We start from the raw sequence: 15587 nt of genomic DNA on the forward strand, positions 1-15587 counted from the left end.
TCTCATTTGGAAGTTGTTTAGTTTCATAATCTTCCCTAAATTTTTCTTCTTTGGAATAGCAATCATTAAAGCTGCAGCTATTTTCCTATTATCGTAGAGACAGCAGCCAGACTGGGTATGCTCCGTCCATTAACCAATCAGACTGAGTCTACACTTATGATGTCATCAGGCCCTTGTGGCTCTTCCCCAGTTTTCAGACTGTCCAACCTGGACTGGCTGTGAGAATTGATCTCTCCAAATTATTTAATTATATCTTTAATTGGTAAAATTTTGTTGTACCTTTAAATTGGTTCCTTAACTAATCCTTTTTTTTCTTTTTCAAATATACTTTTTTATTTTCATTTTCATAACATACAATCACATGTATACTATTACATAGCTAATATCCTATTGTATTAAATAGCAATTACATCAGTTCCTCTTGTCATCAACACCCAAAAATATAAAAACCCATTATTAGCTCTTCTGCCCTCCATACACCTCTTTCTTCTACCTCTCTCCTACCTCCTTTCTTCCCTCCAGCATCCTTTCCTACTCTATTTCCCCTTCCTTTCTCCTTCTCCTCTCTCTACATTCCACTCCTCCTTATCCTCCTCATCTTCCCCCTTACCCTCTCCTATCCCTCTCTTCCCGTCTTTCTTCTCCCTTCTGTTTCCCACTCTTCCTCTCATTGGTGTATTTCCGCTTCTGAGCAAACTCCAATCTATGTTGATGGTATTTATACTTCCATAACAATATACTTAACATATCCTAGTTTTAATTAAAAAGTAAGAGAAGACAGTATACATGTGCAATCATATTACATTAAAATCTAACACCCCTCATCAAACCTCCCTCCCACCCTCCCTCCCCCCAACCCCTCCCCCAGCCTTCCCTCCCCCGACTTCCCAGAACCCATACACGGTATAAATCTTTAACAAAAACAGTCTAAAATATATTGGAAAAAAGAATAGAAAATTGATAACATCTTTACATTGAACTTAGCTCCTCCTTACTAAGCTAACTTTAAACAATTTATATCATTCCTGATCTTAATCATAAGCTATCTGGAGTTTCTTAGTCCCGTATTTATTTTGTATATAATCAATCCATTTTTTCCAGTCTCATTTATATCTCTCGTTTAAGTGATATTTAAGATATGCAGATATTTTAGCCATCTCGGCTAAATTTTTGACTTTCAGTGTCCATTCTTGAATTGTAGGGAAGTCTTCCTTCTTCCAGTATTGCGCCACCAACAATCTCTAACTGCAATTATTAAGTGCAAAATCAAATTAATCTCTACAGCTGTACAATCAGTAATTATACGTAACAAAAATAACTGAGGAGTAAACTTTATCCTTTAAAAAAAAACATTTTGCATAATCCTAATTTCATCTTCCAGTCCTCTTCACTTTCCCCCTTGTTTACGTCTATGTAATCTATTTAGATTTATCAAAGCTCCTCTCATATACGCTTTACTTGCATCCCATACAATTTCCATAGGTGTACCCTTATTCATATTGACATTTTTACATTTGTTAGTATATTTCACATGTCTAAATAAATTTTCATTCAATCTCCAAGAGCTTCTTGCTTGCGTCACCCCTCCCAACTCCATCCAAACTAGATTATGATCTGATAAAACTCTGGTAGATATCTTTATCTTCTTCACCCTAGAAAACAAATCATTGGTAATTAGTAGATTGTTTTTTTTAAATTGTTGATCCATTGGTCTGGTAATCACATGGTTTTGTCTTTGTTCCTTGGCTCCTTGTACTTCTGAGGGAGAAAGATGATCCATCCTTGTTGATAGTTGTATAGTTTGCTGTTTATCTTGTCCTTCTTGTTCTCTTTCTCTAGGTCCAAGTGGGGTGGGATGTCTGGCCTTCAAGATATTATGGTAAAAGTCTCGAGCTTCCCATACTGATTTAAGACGGTATCTTTGCCCCTCAAAGATGAATGTTAGCCCAACTGGTGCCTCCCATCTGAACTGTAGCTGACAATTTTTAAGCTCTTCAACTGAAAAAGCATAGTCTTTCCTGGATCTTAGCATTAGAGGTGGTATCTCTTTCAGAACAGTCACTTCCTGACCCCCAATTTGAAGCTTGGTTTTATAGGACTCTTGCAATATCATATTCCTCATGTCTCTTGTAGTAAAGTAAATCACAATGTCCCGTGGAAGCTTCTTCTGTTTCGCCAGCAGGGAGTTAGCACGATAAACCTTATCAATTTGCCAATCAAAATTTCCCCCTGGCCTTCCCAACAGACTATCGAAAGCTTCCGAAAAAATCTTTTTCAAATTCTCCTGATTGTTTTCACACAAACCTCTTATTCTTAGTGCAGACTCCATTTGTCTATACTGTAACATAATAATTTCTTTTTCAGCATTTCCAACTTTTGTTGCACCATGTCGATTTTGATACCAAATTAGTCTTGGCATCATTAAGATCTTCTAATCTGTCTTCAATTTCCGAGACATATTCACATTAACAACCCCCAACATATCATCCCTGATCTTCTGAACCCGAGTCTCAAGTTTATCACACAGTTCTTTATGCGCAACAAATATCTCCTCCTTAAGTTTTGTTTCCATCGTAACTACATGATTTTTAAATGCTTCAGCCAATTCCTTCTGAAAAATTTCTTTAGTTAATGGCTCCCCTGTGGGGGGAGGAAGTAATGACTGCGAACTTTTTGGAGCCAGGGGGGGACCTTTTGAATAGGGTTTTGCTTAAAAGCCATTCCAAGTTTTAATCTTCTTCAACCAATTAATAAGTCTGTGCTGGACGATTGTGCAGCTGTTACTGATTAATTTAGTATTAAATCACTCCTTCCCTTTGAAGTTTTAAACTCCGTAGAAATTCAAAGCTCGAACAGTGTTACAAAGCTGCTTGGCGCCATTTTGAATATCTCTTTAGCAAGTAAGATATCAGAAGGAATTCTTGTAAAAAAAATGAAGCTAAGGATTAATACAAACAATTAAAAGTTCACATGTACAGGGTCCGCTTGTATTGGATTCAATAAATCAAATTTTGTTCTGAGGATTTGAGGTTTGCTTTGTGCTGCTAATGCAGCAGGAATTCCTGGCACGGAGACGATTCTGCCGTTGGCTGGCCTCCTCCCCCCTCCCAGAGACAATCTGCGAGAGTTAGTTGGCACGTTGCCCAGCACAATCAGCTCACCTTATCTCCTTGACCCGAAGAAAAGGTAAACAAGCTGTCAGATGGCTGATGGATTGCTCATCTGGCAGTTAAACGCAACCAGGATTCTGGAGCTGTAATGACCAGCTTCCACCAGCAAGCAACCTCAAACCGGTTCCTTAACTAATCCTTTATTCTACAAATTGGAGGGAAATTCGAAATTGATCTCTGGCTGCCTCTCCTCAGCCATCTGATTGCCTGCGTCACGAGTTCGCTCAGAAAGCCTGCCTTGCAATCAGATTGGCCAGCTCATGAGCTACGGCTCCACGGCTATTTCCCCGCGGCGCTCCTTGATTCTGGGCACTCGGAGGGATGCGTGACCGGCCATTTCGCGCACAACGGTTCCAGGTGAGTCTGGTGGCCACACTTAGTATCGGTGGCCATTTTGCAGGTCGGAAAAGCCCGCGAAGATAGCTGTGGCCATTTTGAGGCTCAGAAAAGCCTCATAGGAAAAAAAGTCAGCCATTTGGGACACTTTAAAAAAGGCATGAACTCTACAGCAGCCGTGTGGAGTGCCCAGCAATGCGGGATCACCCCAGGTGGACCAGATCAGGAGTGCCTGGCCAGAAACGGGTGAGACCATTGCCTATCTTATTGGGGCGTTGATTTATGTTTGGGGAATGGCTGATCCAGCTATGGATACGAATGCAGGACTAGAGGAGGCAGGGCCATCAGGAGCAAAGAGCAGCGGGAAGAGGCAAGCCAAAGAGGCCCCTTCCTCAGGAGTAAACCCCAAGGTCTCTAAAGCGACTACCAGGGCAGAAGAGCGCAGGCAGAAGGCCCTTGAGAAAGAATTTCAGAGGGCCCAAAAACAACAACATAATCTAACTGCCCAGCCCTCCCTCCCTCCCTCTGAGGATCACTAAGTGGCGTCCCCAGCTCCACCTGTCTTGCCTCCCATGGGCCCTGACGCCCCCCCCCCCCAGCCTATTCAGAAGGGGAATTGTCTTCTTCGGAGTCCTCGTCTTCGATGGAACCTGACAACAGAGGCAATTTCTTTGATGTCCCTCTCAATAGAGAGCGCACCTTTGAACAGGCTTCCTGTTCAAACAAGTATGTAAAGGAAGATTTTATGTATTGTGTTTGTTTTGAAAATAAAAAATAAAAATATTTTAAAAAAAGAAATATCTAATAAACATTTTAGTAATGTTCTAACAATTGTTTTGTTGGTTTCTAGCCATCCCTATTCCTAAGCCTTGGCTAATTAATGCTTTAGGAGTTATCTAATACACATTTTATTTGCTCCCGGCCGTCCCTCTGCCTAACATCTAGCTGTGGGATTGTAGTCCCTAGTTCAGGTTTGAGACTAGTGACGAAGTTGATGGAAGACACCAGACATGAGGTGCAGGTTTTATTTCCTTTTATTGAAGTGCTCCAACAACCGACTTCCGGTTGACGTCACGGCGAGAACAGCTTGGAAATTAGGGGCAGCAAAGAAGGGAGAGGCATTTTGTGGAACACAAGGAATTCGCAATTTTCTCATTAGGTCCGAAGCAAGCTCTCCCAAATGGCAGCAAGGACGATGGCCATTTTTGGCAGTCACAAGCTGGGACAATTGGGACCATAATATTTGTGCTGGAGCAGTTTGTGGATAGCATTAAAACTGGGTGAGACAACTTCCAACTCTTACTCTAAAAATGTAATTTAAGTACAAGAATTTGTAAATATAATCTCCAGGCGTTAAGGAAGCGGAGACACGCTGAGAAGATTAAAGACTGAAAATTAAGAGGCGAAAGAAATGCCCAAGGTTCGCTTTAAAATACAGAAAGCCTGGAAAAGAACTTAAACAATTTGAAAGGTGATTTTGGGGAGAAACTATCTTGCTTATTTGTATTTTTTAACCCCCTGGATTTATTGGATAACTAGCTGTTTTTGACATACTGTTTAATGTTGAAGTTGGGAGCAGGAGAGCCATCTACTGGAAGCAGAGGAGCACTACAGTACTATAGCGTCAGTATCCTTAGTGAAAGTGAGGTCCAATACTCATAAAGTCTAATACACAAAATAGAAGAAAGTATAACATCTGGAAGGCAGCCTGACCTTGACTCTATTCTAGAAGATGATTTGGATATTTTGAAAATACCTAATGAGTTTCTTTTTTCTCTTGAAGAGTTCTAAGATGAATTAAATTGCAAGTAGCAAAATTTTATTGAAACTGGTTATTGGATTATGATTTTCAAAGATTGGAGGGACCTAGTGGATTACTTTGGATTTGGATTATCAAGGCTATTTGACAGCATTCTACAAGACAAAAGAAGAAAGGAGATAGAAGAAAAGAGGAAAAAAGAAAAGTTAAATAAGACTTTAAAATTTGGACAGTTGGGAAGATATATAATTGGAAAATCACAAGGCTGTAAACTACTGAAAATCTTTAAAGATTGTAAACATATGGGATTTTGGAGGCATAATTATGGGATTGATTTAATTTTATTAAGTTGGAGTTTTTAAATATTGAGCCGTTGGAACCAAAGAGGTTAACTGAGTAATTTTTATTAAACTGTTACAAAATGGATTTACAGGGAATAATAGTGGCAAATGAAGAAATAATTTTGATGCTTAAAAACATGCCTGAAACTATAAAGAACAATAAGGAGACAAGGGGATTGTCTAAAGATAAAGAAATAAGTATATAAGCCACTTAACAATTGGGTGGGGGGGGAGATGAACATGATATTCAGGAAATAGAAGAGAAGATAAAGATAATGAAGAGAAAGGATTAAGAAGTAGGAATCAATCAGATAATTCCTTAAAATCTTATAATAGAACAGAGAGAAAAAAGAAAAATCTCTTTTAAAAAAAGAAAATCTTACTGATGAGTGTTCAAATAATACAGCAGAAAGAGATAAAGGACAACCAGAAGGGAATGTTCAATAGATATAAAAACATCAAAAAGAGCTATAAGACTCCCAAGAAACAGAAATAAAAGGGTGATTAAAAAGTCAATAAATGATGGAACTCCAAAAAGGTTAAGAGATGATGGATGATGATAAAATATATTTTTTAAAAAATAGAAAATACAAATAGAGAAAATAGTAGCATACATATTAACAGATAATAGAATTTATTATAATTTAAAATAAATTAAGCTTAGTAGGTGGAAATTTAGGATTAGGTAATTTAATTGTATTATTAATAGTGTGTTAAATTATATTGTGAATTTAAACTTTTAAGGATTAGAAATTATGGGGATTTTGAGATATATTCCTGGGATTGATTGAATTTTGTTAATTTTGTTAATAAAGCCAAATAATTTTGTTATTTGGTTTTATTAATAGTCCTAGACATTTGGGATATTAAAATTATGGTGGGATAATTAGTAATTTTCAAAATATTAAATATTAGTAATTTAGGGGATAACAAATACATGGTGCAAAGAAATGTTATTTAAGTTTAAATGAATTGAAGGGAAAAAAGATAATAGCAATAGCAATAGCAATAGCAATAGCAGTAGACTTATATACCGCTTCATAGGCCTTTCAGGCCTCTCTAAGCGGTTTACAGAGAGTCAGCATATTGCCCCCAACAATCTGGGTCCTCATTTTACCCACCTCGGAAGGATGGAAGGCTGAGTCAACCCTGAGCCGGTGAGATTTGAACCGCTGACCTGCTGATCTAGCAGTAGCCTGCAGTGCTGCATTTAACCACTGCGCCACCTTGATAAGGAATTAGAAAGAAAGAAAGTTGGAAGATCAGGATTATGCATACTTATTTGTATAAGTACTGTTAGCATTGTTTTAAAAAGATTTGATCCATTCAATACATTGTCCACAGAATATGTGTCTATTATATTAAAAAATAAAACATTTATTTGAAAAAAGAGTTAAGAAAGCTTTATACATTTCAATAAAGCGGAAAGCAGGATAAGGTGGATTATAGTGGGGCAAAAAAGTATTTAGTCAGCCACCAATTGTGCAAGTTCTCCCACTTAAAAAGATGAGAGAGGCCTGCAATTCACATCATAGGTAGACCTCAACTATGAGAGACACTGAGAAAACAAATCCAGACAATCATATTGTCTGATTTGGAAAGTATTTTTTTGCAAATTATGAAGAGTTGTAGAGAGTTCTCATTGCTTGTGGAGGAGGGAGATCTCCGCTGGCAGCTTCCCCCCACCTGAATGGCAGCTCCGGGCCTGTGAGCTCGCCAGAGCTGACATGATGTATTTCATGAGTTTTGTTTCAATATGAACAAAACTTGCTGCCTTGGTTTGAATATGGAATAAACCACAGCCATTTTAAATTGAATTGCCTCAAATATTCTATGCTATTTTGAAAATGATGTAATTATAATTTGTCATGTTTTCAAATGGAAGTATTATTGTTTGTATTTTCCTCTTTGGGCTATGACAACAGGAAGCAACAAGTTGTGTCCCCGTTGCTGGGCAAGCAAGGTGAGTTGGGAGTTGAATTTTGGAGCAGAATGGCAGACATTTAAGGAATACATTTCATGGTGACAAAATTATTATGATTCTGTTTCCCATTCATGCCAGTCCTTGGGCACTAGAATGAAAACCACTTCTTGGAAAAGCAGCTGACGTCGCAACGGCACAATGTGCGATCTTAGTGCTCCGAGATCTCAGTCAATATTTCTGTCACTGGACAGTCCATTCGGACCTAAACCGTCCCGCAGAGATGGTGATTGAGATCCTGCTGATCTCATGGACACCGCAAAGTCCCTGAAAGATCCAGGAATAACCTTTATTTCCGGCGACAGAAACGCAGCTAATAAAGCTGCTGAAGTTGGGACAGCTCCGGACGGGAAGAAAGCGAAAAGAGAAAGTGTGTCGAATTGATGAGGAAATTTTATTATTAGAAAAAGAGACTACCCCCCAAAAAATTAAGTTAAATTAAAATTGAAGATAGAAGATTGTAAGCGGTGAAATTAATCTACATTAAAGTTAGTGTGTTATCCTGTTTCTAATTTTTTTCTTCATGGATGGAACTTTTGCATAGGCTCACTATTTTTTAAACTGAATGGATTAATTTTTTCTTCTTTTTTCACTTTTGCTTAGATCTATGGATTAAAATTTTCCTTTTTTATAATGCTTGATTGGATTTTTTTTTATCTCCATTTAAGGTTTTTTTTTCTTTCTTAAGCTTGGAATATAAAGAAGATAATAAGGATTATAAAGAGGGTTGTCACAACAGGAGAAAAAGCAGATACACTGCCACCTGGAGGCTGGATACATTGTTTTTTCTTTGATCACTTGAAATTCAAGGTTTTTTCAGTTTGTTTACTGAGAGTGATAGTAGGAAGAGTACAATTTGTTTATACAGGTGTTTTTGGGGAGCTTTTTGCTTTTTTTTACAGGTGCTAGCTATTGGAGGGAAAACAACATTTTGATTTGAAAGATAATAAATGAACCTGTTTGAAGTTTATTAAAATAGCCTTGAATCCTGTAGTGGCAGTGCCTGCAAAATTGGAAAAATGGTGCAGCAGGAAAAAGAAACCAACATTGCAAATGATTACCGTATATACTCGAGTATAAGCCGAGTTTTTCAGCCCACTTTTTGGGCTGAAAAAAGCCGCCTCGGCTTATACTCGAGTCATAGGACTTCAAGTCCCATCCCCTCCGCCCGTCCCCGCCAGCGCAGCCCCTGCCGCATCAGCCGGAATCTAATTCAAGAGATCTTAATCTTGACAGCGTTGTTGGGATCTGCGGGTAAAATTACTTTAATCAGTGGGGTAAAGTTCTTTCTTTCGCTCGCCCGAGCTCTGATGAGTGGGAAAGAGAGGGCTTTCCTTACGCCCGCATCAGAGCTGGGGGGGGGGGGGGAGAAAGGACTTTACCCCATTGATTAAAGTAATTTCACCCGCAGATCCCAACAACGCTGTCAAGATTAAGATCTCTTGAATTAGATTCCGCTGATGAGGCGGGCTGCACGGATTGCAGCAGGGACGACCACCGATTGCAGCCCGGCTGCGCTGGCGGGGACGGGTGGGGGGGATGGGACTCCCCACTTGCCAAGATCGTAGGACTCCAAGTCCCATCCCCTCCGCCCGTCCCCGCCAGCGCAGCCCCTGCCGCATCAGCCGGAATCTAATTCAAGAGATCTTAATCTTGACAGCGTTGTTGGGATCTGCGGGTGAAATTACTTTAATCAGTGGGGTAAAGTCCTTTCTCTCCCCCCCCCAGCTCTGATGCAGGCGTAAGAAAAGTCCTCTCTTTCCCCCTCATCAGAGCTCGGGCGAGCGAAAGAACGAACTTTACCCCACTGATTAAAGTAATTTCTTCACCGCAGATCCCAACAACGCTGTCAAGATTAAGATCTCTTGAATTAGATTCCGCTGATGTGGCAGGCGGCGCGGATTGTAGCAAGGACGGCCGCCGATCGCAGCCCAATTGTGCCAGGGGGTTCCGCTGGTTGGAAGAAAGTCCTTCGCGCCAAGCGCTTTTCCCTCCCAACCGCACCCCTCTTGCGTTCTTCGGCCCGCTGAACCAATGGGGGCCCGGGGTAGGCGGAGCCCGGCGAGCCTCCCGGGCCGAGAAATTGGAAGGAGCGAAGTTGCGAACGCTCCGAGGAGTGAGTAAAGCGCCGCGCTCGGAGGAAGTAGCGGCACATGATTGGAGCGGGAAGAGGGCTGAGTTGGGGCATCCTCGGCATCCCCCGGGTGATCTCCGGGCCCCCGGCTTCCCCATCTCCTCTGCTATGGGGAGACGTGCATCATAATGTTGTAAGCCGCCCGGAGTTACCTGTGTGTGAGGTGGGCTGCCCTATGCATTTGCATGTGTGCACTGGAGAGAGAGTGAAAAAGAGAGGGAGAAATAATTATATTAATTAGATAGATCAGTGTTTCTCCACCTTGGAGACTTGAAAGTGTGTGGACTTCAACTCCCAGAATTCTGGGAGTTGAAGTCCACATACTTTCAAGTCTTCAAGGTGGAGAAACACTGAGATAGATGATAATGAGATGAGGGAGGGAGAGGGAGAGAAAGAAAGTGAGACCATAACTAGATAGACAGATAGGCAGGCTGTATAATTAATGGACACAGGGCAGGTTGTATATTCAATGGGCACAGGCAGGCTGTATATTTAATGGGCACAGGCAGGACACTGGTAGAATGTATATTATGAGCCCTAACACAGGCTGCTCTATGCAAACAGTCATGTCATCACTTTCTGTAATATCAGCCTGCATTAGGCCTCAAAAGATACGGTACCCGAACAAGTCTTTTTTTTTTTAATTCTGTTAGAAATGGATCCCAATACTTCTACCAGTAATCCTGGACCAAAAGAAAAACGCAGGTCATTCGAAGCTGGTTTCAAACTTAAGGTTGTGTCAAGAGCAGAAGAAAGCAATAACAGTATTGCAAGTAGGGAATTTTGTGTTGATGAAAAACAAGTGAGGGAATGGCGGAAAAAGAAAGCTGACTTGGAAAAGATTCTAAAGGCAAAAAAAGCTCAACGTGGTTTAACAACTTCATATGGGGCTCTAGAGACTGAATTGCATAAATGGGTTATGGAGTGTCGTCAAAATGGTTACTGCGTAACACGCATGGGAATTCGCTTACATGCCCTTCAAATGGCACAAGATGACAAATTAAAAGCACCAGGCATTGAAAAATTTGTTGCGTCAGCAGGATGGTGTACCCGCTTCATGAATAGGTTTGCCCTATGTTTGCGGCAAAGAACAAAGATTTCACAGAAGTTGCCAAAAGACCTTGATGAAAAAGTGATGTCATTCCATTCATTCATCATAAAACAAAGAAGGATCCATAACTATGACCTGGGAGATATTGGAAATATGGATGAAACACCTATGACCTTTGATCTTCCAAGCAACAGAACTGTGGCAAGTTTGGGAGACAAAACTATTTTTCTCAGAACCACAGGAAATGAAAAAAAAACATTTCACAGTTGTTTTGTCATGTTTGGCTAATGGAACTAAGCTGCGGCCTGTCATTATTTTTAAAAGAAAGACCTTGCCTAAAAAGGTCAAATTCCCACCACGAATTACAGTGCGCGCACATATTAAAGGCTGGATGGATGAAGACGGAACAAAAAAATGGCTGGAAGAAATTTGGAAAGAACAACCAGGAGCAGCCTTAAAGAAAAAACCATCATTGCTAGTTTGGGATATGTTCAGAGCCCACACATCTGATGACATAAAAAAAATGGCAAAATCTTCTCAAGTTACTTTGGCCGTTATTCCAGGTGGGCTTACATCTATATTGCAACCGCTAGATGTGTGTTTAAATAAACCTTTTAAAGACCGTGTGAGAAAGATGTGGCATGAATGGATGTCATCTGGTCAATCCCGACTGACAAAAGGTGGAAATCTGATGAAGCCCGACATAGAATTGATAGCAAAGTGGGTTCGTGATGCATGGGAAGAGATTCCGGAGGACATGGTGCAACGCGCCTTCAAGAAATGTGGCATTAGTAATGCTATGGATGGCAGTGAAGACAGCACTTTGTATGAGTTTTGAAGGATTTTAACTCTTGTGTTTTAGCTTGGTTGCTGAATGAGCTAAGGTTTTTGTACTTTTAAAGTTATTGTTGATACCATATTGTTTTTATTGACCCTCTTTTCCACTTACAGAGCTAGTTTACTGTTTTTCTTTGAAATAAATATTCAAAAACATTATTGGTATCTATTTTTATTTTTGAAATTTACCGGTAGCTGCTGCATTTCCCACCCTAGGCTTATACTCGAGTCAATAACTTTTCCATTTTTTTGTGGTAAAATTAGGTGCCTCGGCTTATATTCGGGTCGGCCTATACTCAGGTATATACGGTATATTTGAAATTCAAAATCTATTAGTTGTGACAGAGAGAATTGAAAAGCGATTGGAGAATATGGAATACAAAACAGAAAAATTTGATGGAGAAACTGTGGATGTTTATCAAATGAAGAATGTGAAGGACAGAGTTCAAAAATGGAAGAAAAAAATTAGCAAAGAGATAAGAAAACTGTGGATACTGACAACAAAGTGAGCGAGGTTGGTAATATGGAAAGGGGAGATAGATGGATTGGAACTACCCCAGACTTCAAAGCACAGAAGAAGAAAAGAGAGAAAAAATGACGGAGATAAGGAGAGAAATCTTGACAGAAGCACCAGTGATAACCAAAAATAAGCTGATGGAAAGAGCAGATGGTGGGTTTCGAGCTTTTATGAGATACGAAAGGAACAACATGTTGCGAAGAGAAGTTCATACAAGATTTATTAAGAAAGTAACTAGAATATTAATGCTACAAATAGCAAGAGATATAAGACTGCACTATTACTGGAAAGATACAGGTTGATGCAATGAAAATATATAATAAAAACTAAGCTAAATTTAGTTTACTAGTAGTATGTATAATATGAAGTGACAATAGCTATAGTTAAATAATGATTAATAATGATAACATTACATATGGATATATTAGTTTGATAATATGAAATTTTATATAAACAATACATGGAGAATATGAGAGGAGGTTTAAAAGCTTTATCTAGAATATGTTATAAAGATGTATTGTGATTGGATGATTTTAGGATGATTTAATAGAATGTTATCATATAATCCTAGTCTAGATTTTGAATATTATATATAAAAGAATGTAAAAACAATTATAGTCAAATTAAGGTTGAGATATAATAATCGTGATATACATGAATATATGTGAATTTAAAATATGCGATTTGATATGAAAAGCAGATGAGGATTATGGAAGAGATGCATGGAAATACTATAACCAACTAACACACTTTCTACAATTTGTAATGGAAGATGGCTTTTTTTATTTTTATGTTTGTTTGTCTTTGTTCAAAAATAAAAATTGTTTTTTTTTTAAAGAAAGAAAACCACTTCTTGGTTTTCTAAAATAGATTCTTGCATATAAATATAAGTGTTTATGTAAAAATGCATATATGAATTATTGATTATGCTTTAGGAATAATGCAAATAGAATGTAAGTGCAAAAAACTATTTTGTGTATATGTATTAATCGTGATATTATTCCCTTCAGACCACCAGGACTATATTTTGGAACCACTTTCCCTGCCAGAAAATCCAGGTGGCATTTCTGCTGAAGAAGAATCTTCATCTGTGCCTTGTCTATTCTGTGAAGAATATTATCTAATATCAGAACAAAATCAAATTCTGAAACACATGATCATAAAACACAAACTTGTCATATCAGATGTCAAGCTGATTGCAGATTTTAGAAGGTATGTTTCCTTGTACAAATGTAGGCCTCAGACCTCATTTTTGAATTTTAAACATAAAATTTCCAAACTTAAAACTGAAGAGAAACAGATCTTTAAAATCATTCTATGAATTAGCACCAACTCTACATAGTGGAACAAAACACATTTGGTTCTGATTTCTTTCTGACTTTCTGCTATTTTATATTAAATTTTGTCCTGTTAAAAGATGGATATTCCAACATAAGCCTCAAACAATCCAGGCCTAGACCGGGTGGGGATCAAAGCAAACACACAGGAAACCGAGCAGTTCAGGCTTTACTCCATAACAATAAGCCAGAGTCTTGGGACATGATGACTATCACACACAGTTACATGCAAAGTCAGCACTGGGAGCTCTTGCCTCCCAGCGTGCTTTATTGTCCAGGGCCACACCCTTCAGCCGGCCAGACCCGCCTGCTGGCCACCCAGCATCCAGCCAGTTGAAGCAACCATCTGGCTGCAGCGGTGTGTCTCAGCCAGAGATGAGCCTCAGGGCCCCTTGAATCCAGACCAGAGACATGCAGGAGCGAGCAGCTGTCGAGCAGATGCATGGCACTGTCACTGGAAGTCCCATCGCCCCTTGCTCTTCACGCCAGGTGCTTGCCTGTTGCCCGGTACCGCTCATGTGGAACCGGTGAGGCGGCCAGCCTACTGATGGGAGGATGGATGGCACCGCCCCAGCATGTCCCGCTGCTGCTTCTGCAGCCTCACTCATTGCTGCGATCACTGTCTTCAATGTGTGCTGCTCTGTGCCCTTCCCACCACTCCTAGGTATGGTGAGCCCCGGATCGGGCTCGACAGTATTTTGGAGATGATTTTAAACACAAATGGGAATAATTTAATAAGCAAACCTAAAAAATAACCTTAGTAAATAAATTGTCAGTTGTCTGCCTGTTGTGACTCAGCAGTTCTGCTGTGAGTTTTTTCGGGATACAAGATTCAGTATGCAGCTGGGGCTGTGGGAGGCAGGTTTGGAGATAAAAGGACAGATGCTGCCATGCCCTAGTTGCAGGAGTCAACATATGTTCCTTCGTGCGTGCCTTGGTTTGTACAACATTGTTTGATCATCAGTCGTGGTTTATGTAAGATTCACTTGGATAAGTGCTCTGTCTGTCTGTAACCCTGATTCATAGAGAGTTTGGAAGAGTGTTTTGCTTTCATTTTCTTCAAATTGAGTTGCTGTAAGAAAGATTTGTTTTCATTACGTTATCTGGTCAAAGACTTGTATTTATGTTATTTTTTGGGCTCGAAGCCAGTTTGAACTGTGAACTGATAAAGAAAAGTTCCTTTTAAGTTTGTCTGCCTGCGTTTGTTAAGAGCCGTGAAGGGGGGGGACAGAACAGATTGACTCCTGCCCGATAAGCCTCCATTTCAGTAACTATGGAGCAATTACATGCTGCACATGCGCAACTCGCGTAACAGATGGCTGTCCTGACGGATCAAATTCAACAGTTGCAACCCCCCCCCCAGCCAAGGAGGAAGTGCCCAGTAGCCATGCCAGATAAATATGATGGGAGTCTGGCCATGTTTGCAGCATTCTTGGGACAATGCCAGCTGTTTATTAGCCTGAGAGCGGAGGACTTTCCCACTGACCGGACGAAGGTGGGATTCATGATTAGTTTGCTCTCAGGCACAGCTGCCCGGTGGGCCACTCCCTTGTTAGTGCAGCAGAGCCCTTTGTTGGATGACTTCCAGGGCTTCTGCCAGCATTTCAGACGGATGTTTGAAGATCCGATCAAAGGGGAAACCTCTTCGTCCATCAAAGAATAGCAGATACACGGATCTGCCAATTATGCTTTAAACAAGGAAAATATGCATACATATCTATTCAATTTTATAAACCAATTCAATTACTAAACACAGATACAAAATTTATACAAATTGATAGCCAATTAAAATAATATGTTTAAAACAAACTAAACTTCTTCCTAAAGGAGATCTTATTCCAAATTTCAGATCAGTACTTTCTCTGACAATATATTACTAAGGAGTTAGAGAAAGGGAAGAAACAGGCTGCTTATTAACATATACATGTAAACACATTTGATTCATTATCATTGTAAAGGGTTAAATTTAGTTTCAATTCTATGTACTGATGCATATATCAAAATATGAAAGTTAATGAAGAATAATTCCTAAAAGTTTTTGTTGATGATATGATATTGGACATACAGTAGTTAATGCGGTACAAATTACTTTTTAAAAAAATCATTTGTAAGAGTGACCTATAA

At 39.6% G+C, this 15587-nt stretch overlaps 1 protein-coding gene across 1 annotated transcript in view; it reads left to right on the forward strand.

Moving 5' to 3' along the window:
- Positions 1 to 15587, forward strand: part of ZNF277 (zinc finger protein 277) — a 55305-nt gene that overhangs the window by 10818 nt on the left and 28900 nt on the right. Inside the window, exon 2 of the mRNA XM_087723618.1 lies at positions 13137 to 13338. Coding sequence (XP_087579744.1) covers positions 13137 to 13338 — 202 coding nt within the window. The remainder of the gene's footprint in view (positions 1 to 13136; positions 13339 to 15587) is intronic.

Source organism: Thamnophis sirtalis, unplaced genomic scaffold (genome assembly GCF_051295495.1).
Source record: "Thamnophis sirtalis isolate CommonGarterSnake01/CBP01778 unplaced genomic scaffold, rThaSir2_p1.2 scaffold_9, whole genome shotgun sequence".
Classification (NCBI taxonomy): Eukaryota; Metazoa; Chordata; class Lepidosauria; order Squamata; family Natricidae; genus Thamnophis; species Thamnophis sirtalis.